The 6,000-nt window shown below is 41.1% G+C and overlaps 1 protein-coding gene across 2 annotated transcripts in view; it reads left to right on the top strand.

Annotated features, from left to right (window-relative positions):
* Positions 1 to 1,908, top strand: part of elp2 (elongator acetyltransferase complex subunit 2) — a 29,841-nt gene extending 27,933 nt beyond the window's left edge. For both annotated transcript variants that reach the window (XM_035993226.1, XM_031323224.2), the window contains exons 20-22: positions 1 to 8; positions 610 to 723; positions 1,315 to 1,908. The exon at positions 1 to 8 is cut by the window's left edge and continues 135 nt beyond it. In XM_035993226.1, the coding sequence (XP_035849119.1) occupies positions 1 to 8; positions 610 to 723; positions 1,315 to 1,510 (318 nt within the window). In that variant the 3' untranslated portion in view covers positions 1,511 to 1,908. The remainder of the gene's footprint in view (positions 9 to 609; positions 724 to 1,314) is intronic.
* Positions 1,909 to 6,000: the final 4,092 nt, after the last annotated feature.

Here is a 6,000-nt window from a genome sequence, read left to right as displayed (position 1 = left end):
GATAACAGGTGTGTACACACACACACAGTATATTTTTGTATTATGACACCCTTTATGAAATTATCACCTTATTATGGTTGTCTGTTTTGAACAATTTAGTACAATTGGCAAAGTAATAGCAATAGTAATAGGTTACCTTCTCTGGCTCAGCACAATCTATGCTCTATCTATGTAAGTGTTAGCTGGGAACTATGGAAATGACGAGGCTACAAATCAATACTGAATATATCATTGTGTAGACACAGGGCAGAAGTCTGACTTCAACATCATGTTTGATATTAGAATACTAAGATCAACTACAATGTACCAATAACGCTTCAGGTCAGGGCATAGTGGGCTGCTTGATAGTATATATAAATACAGCTTTATTAGTCAAAGGATAAAGTATTAAGAGATTCTTCCTTTAAAGCGTTGATGAAACATTTTAATCCTTTAAACATCATCTAAAATATGTTGTGGAGTCAAAGTATGAACATTTTGCACTATTTCAATTGTGTTTCTAGGCCATTGCCTTAGGGTTTGAGCTGAGTTTGTTTGTGTGTGTGTGTGTGTGTGTGTGTGTGTGTGTGTGTGTGTGTGTGTGTGTGTGTGTTTTGGTGCTTTCCACAGCTACCTGCTTGCAGTGGGGCTGGAGTGTGGCAGGATATTGCTGTACAGGTGGAGCCCTGGCCAGGAGCCTGCTAGAGGACATGACTGGAGCAGCTGTGGAGAAACGGACACCTCGTATCCTTACAACACACACACACACACACATACACATACACACACACACACACACACACACACACACACACACACACACACACACACACTGTGAGAGGCCTCCAATGGCCACTAGCAGTAGATGTTCATGAGTAATGGTAGTGTACCTTTAGTTTCATGGCTGGCGAGAGGCAGAAGCTCACTGGTATGTGTTATGGAGAGAAAAAGGCAGCAGGCTGCTGGATTTGAATAGCTATGTTCCTTTGAGCTGGGCAGCAGTTAGGAGGCAGGCATCGACAGGTATTTCTGTGTACGTTGTATCCCACATGGGTGTGTGAGTCATCATCTGTAGAGCTCAGGGAGTGAGTTGAAGACAGGTATCTTTGTTGTGTTTTTTCATCAAAAGGCTTCTGCTACTTGGGTTGCTCACAACCACACTTTAGTTGCTCACAAGATTGGGTGACATAAGTTTGGGATTGTCTCTGCATGTTTTGTGTCTGAGAAGGAGAGATGGTACAGTAGTGAAGCATTGTTTTGTCTAGATTTTTTCCAATGCTTGTTCTGCGATCCAGAGTATCTTGTTGTTTCCCTTCATCACACATACTTTCGCAGACAAAGCCATGCTTTGAGGGTCAAGAGGCTTCGCTGGAGGCCCAGGACTGGCCGAGTAGGTCAAGAGAACCACAACAAGGATGGACAGACTAACGGAGAGAGTGAAGTCGAGGAGGAAAGCTCCTGGGTCCAGCTTGCCAGCGCCAGCGCTGACCATTCTGTCAAAATCTTCAACATCAACAAACGGGCTCTTTAGCACCACCAACAGTGACACTATTGTGTCTCTCACACGCAGAGAGACACTTGGACTGAGGGCCACAGGCCTGACTGTGGCACAAAGGCCACAGCTGCTAGCTGGCAAGCCATTCACTCCCTGTGACAGCCAGTTAAGTCATGGGTCAGTCGCAGGACAAACCCACAGCACACATGCCCCGCAGAGTGTCTGCACACAGCTGAAAAGATTTGATTGGTGGAAGCAAGATGGTGAAAACACCATGACCCTAGGGTGGTATTTTGTTTAGACACTTCAAAGTATTTTAGATTCAGAGAAGATGATGCTGCTGGATATCAGATCACATATTTAGACTGGTTATCCAAGTAAACATTTAGACAGTAATGGGATGCTTTTCAGTAACAAATAAAGGAAGTTAATCGCACGAATGTATGGTGTGTATTTCTTTTTTGGACAAATATATTAAATGTTTTTATATCCAAAATTACTTTTGTCTTTTTGGTCTCTCAATGAAGTTCTAGTAATTATAAAAGATAGTGTAAGATCACAAAACATGAATACTGTGTAGCAGAGCCATAACACAGTTCCTGTGTTTATACATGTTTTAGCCCAATTACTAAAGACTTAATTTGTGTTGCAGGTTACCATTTTCAAAGTCATCTTGCTGTATTTTTATAAACTTAGCACAAAAAGTAAGCAAATTTGTGGTTGGTAGATTATTTCTCTGTGGTAATGCTTTTTGGCAATAAATCTTATACCGTTGGAAAGCCTGTTTAGTTCCCTTTCAAATGGTGCCCCATTTGTAAGGAACATGCATTTGTGGGATGAGCAGCAGCGCTGAGTATGTGGGTTGCGCCCATGAAAAAATTGCTGTTGCTGTTGACACTTGTTTTGAGCTTCTGGTACTGCCAGGTCAGGTGCCTGATTGGCACATGATTGGCAGCTACTGTGAGCATGGGCCCTACTACTGTAAGTACAGCTACAGTCAGTAAGTGTCTGCTCCAAGAATCGACATGCCGCGTTTGACTGATCTGGATAGGGCCCTTGCGACTTCAAGCTGGTGTTCCGCAAAACCAAGCTGCGGCATTATTTGGAGTGAGCCCTAGTACCATCTCCAAACTGAAGGCCAAGTTCTATACAAGGGGGGATGTCAAAGACAGGCGGCGAAGTGGGCATCCCAAGATTTCCTTACTTTTTGTACTAAGTTTATTACTTTCATGTCTTCCAGGCAGCCAGTGGTTTCCATTTATTTCTGTATGAAAAGAATCTGCAGACTCTTGAAACTTGCATGAGCCATTTAATCAATCAAATTTAACATCAAGTCTGCATTTATTTTTGCATAATTATTATTTTACTTTCCAAGTTACATTTAGTTATAATGTAATGCAGTGCAGGCTTTTCAAATCTTACAACAATGGAATTTAAAGATGCATGACTTAAAATGATGGATTACCAATCTTTAAATCTCCAAAGATTGCTTTCATAATGCAATTTAGACTATTGGAAACTAGACAAGTGGTTCCCAATCTTTTTGGCTTGTTACCCTTTTCAACAAAGCAATGTCTGTGTGTGATCCCTCATCGCCGGATTATTATGTCTGCCAGCTGTGAACCAGTTCAATCAAAGAGTGAAATTATCCAGTAATTCACATGGAAAAGGCAAACAGAAAATCCTGATACATATATAAAAAATATTTGTGGAAAACATATGTCCTTTCTACTTTTCTACCCTGTAATCATGCGTCTTCTCAGAGTTATCTTACGACCCCTTGTGGGTGTTAAACACCCATTTTGGGAACCACATGCAATTCAAATTCAGCAGTAATAATAATGATAAGACATGGGTATGATCCATTACAGGCCATACTTTAAAGATTACAGTAGATTAGGATCAATCAGTGCAGGACTGTCCAGTTATTGAACCCAGCATCTTTAGATTAAAGTAAACCTACTTTTGGAGACTGAGCAGAATTCTCAAGGACAGAGGAGGACTATGTCTTGGATTTACTGTGGGCTCAGCTGAGTGTGCCGTCATTATATGTCAGCAATAAATTTACCTGCAGGAGATTGTAACTACTGGCCATAAATTACTCTCTAATCACGTATCCTGGTGTGCATGGAGGCATCAGTCAACCCGCGCTGCACACGCTCCTGCAGGAAATGGCTGTTTTTCAAACAGTGAAATGAGGTTTTGGGACAATATGGCCATATATCATGGGATTTTCCACATCATATATAACATAATGTAATTATTGAATCATTATCAGTGATGTTTCAATTTAAACATGATTGATCATCTTGCTGTTTTTTTTTTTTTTATCAACACGTTTTTTTGAGAGGGGCCCTTTCGGCTCTTTGCTCTGACTAGCATACTAATTTATAGGGCATATGCTTCTTGCTGAGATGTCCTCTCAAATGTGCCCTTGACCACTTATCTTGATGAGGTTATATTACTATAATGTGGTACCGAGGAGAGATTAAAAGCCGTCTAAAAATCCTCGAATGCTGCAGATTAAGGGGGAAATGGTCACCAGTGGCACGGTAACAAGCAAAGGTTACGGACACCTCAGATACATTGGGTTTTCAACAAGGGAATACTGGAGAATATATCAATATGCTTTTGTGTCAGTGTTAGTTTTCTGTGGCGAATAGTTAGATTTGAATGGAAATTAACAGCTCCTTTTTCTAGCAATTGTGACATTACAGCATTTGTGAGATAGACAAAGACGAAGAATGTGTGTCAGAAATATTTTTTCGACATAAAGATTGTTAATGGGCCGTTTGATTGTCAGTATATTATGTATGCACTGTTTGCTTTACTGTAGTTTGTAAATGAGTCAGTGTATTTTCCTGCCTATATGCTTCCTGCAGTATAGTAAGACTTTCTGTGGTAAGATTCCAACTATTGTGCAAACTTACGGTTAGCTCTGCCAAAACAGGTATGGATTGCAGATCAGGATCAAAGAAACTCTCATGAATACAATTTTTCCCACAAATGTCTGTACAAATTTAAGGGCAAGCCATCTAGTATTGTGGAAATATATTTCAGTCTGGACCAAAGAGGTTGATGGACCCACAGTCTCATTGCTATTCCTAGAGCCATGCCACTAGCATGGCTTAAAATATATTATTAATTGATTCTACATAAGAGTAAAGTTTAATGTGTACAATTAAGGTTGCAGCCAGAGCCCTTCAGTAAATACAGTTGTTGGGTTCATACACAATCATAAAATAAAGTTATTGTGACATAAACACTGTCATAGAAGCACCTATGAAATTCATGTGTGTGTGTGTCCTTATCCATCTCAATCCTCAGATCAATGAGGCTTAATATGTGCATGTGTGCATGAGTTGGATAAACTGGATATAGTACTGGCTCATGTACTTGCTGTTCTCATCTCCATCCGGGCCTTAATTTCTCCAGTGGATCCATCACATGTGAAGGAGGATACATAGACGTTTCCCTTCCACTGACACCCAGGTCAACTTAATCAACCCGCCTTCCATTTGCACAGTATGATCCCGCTGAGAGGAGAGAAGGTCATGCAGCATTTACACACACACACTGGCGTGTGTCATCCTGCAGAAGCAGTTCAGCAAAATCTGTGGTTATCTTTGAATCAGTAAGCAGCAGCAGAGGCATACTGAATTTAAAGGGGAACTATGCAGTTTTTTTTAGCTTACTTTACCTTAACTGAACAGCTTCGGAGTCATTGGAATGGTTATATAACTTTTTTCGAGTTGAATGGTGGTCGTTTTGCTACCCCCCTAGCGCCTGTGAGCGGAAAAACCACCCTTGCAACTTTCGTCCGGCAAGCCGCCAGCCTCAGCGCCAGGAAGTATCGCGTGATATCAGGTCTTGCGATGTAATGAATTGCTTCACGCCACTGCACACATACGCCCATTCAGGAACTGGCTAACAAGCTAGCAATGGAGTTTTTCACACTATTGTCATGGCTGAGCCGGCAAAAAAGAAGCAGAAAGCTAGGAAAGCATTGTCGGAGGAACAGAGAAAGAGGAAACGGCAGACTGACCGAGCGAGGAGTCAGACACAAGTAAACATAGGAGCTACCAAATATCTATTCTCAAGCTGTAGGGGGAGCTCTATAGAGAAACCTGCGAGCAAAAAGCGAGAAAACGGCGAAGAAATGGTCAAAACTGCATGGCGCCACTTTAAAAGCTTAAGTTCACTTGATGTATTGAGATGTATGAACAACAATTACAGCACATCACAAGGTTATCAGTTGCCCTGTAAAGTCATATAGAATATCTGCTACCAGTGTTGTAGTACTCGAGATCGGTGTTGGTCTCGAAATGGGACCGCATTTTTACTCGGTCTTGTCTCAATCTCATACAAAGAGGACTCTGGATTTTATTTCAAAACCGGTCAAGACCACAACTGCAGGAATATCACTAAATTGCCTGTGCATCGTCTGATTTATTAACTATTACAATAACTTATTTGAAATTATTGTTACTGTTGATGGCTGTCACCATTCTATTTTCTGTGGGCAT

This window comes from Sander lucioperca, chromosome 16 (genome assembly GCF_008315115.2).
Source record: "Sander lucioperca isolate FBNREF2018 chromosome 16, SLUC_FBN_1.2, whole genome shotgun sequence".
In the NCBI taxonomy this organism is placed as follows: domain Eukaryota; kingdom Metazoa; phylum Chordata; class Actinopteri; order Perciformes; family Percidae; genus Sander; species Sander lucioperca.
Note: the sequence above shows the minus strand (reverse complement) of the source record. Positions and strands in the feature narration are given on the sequence as shown.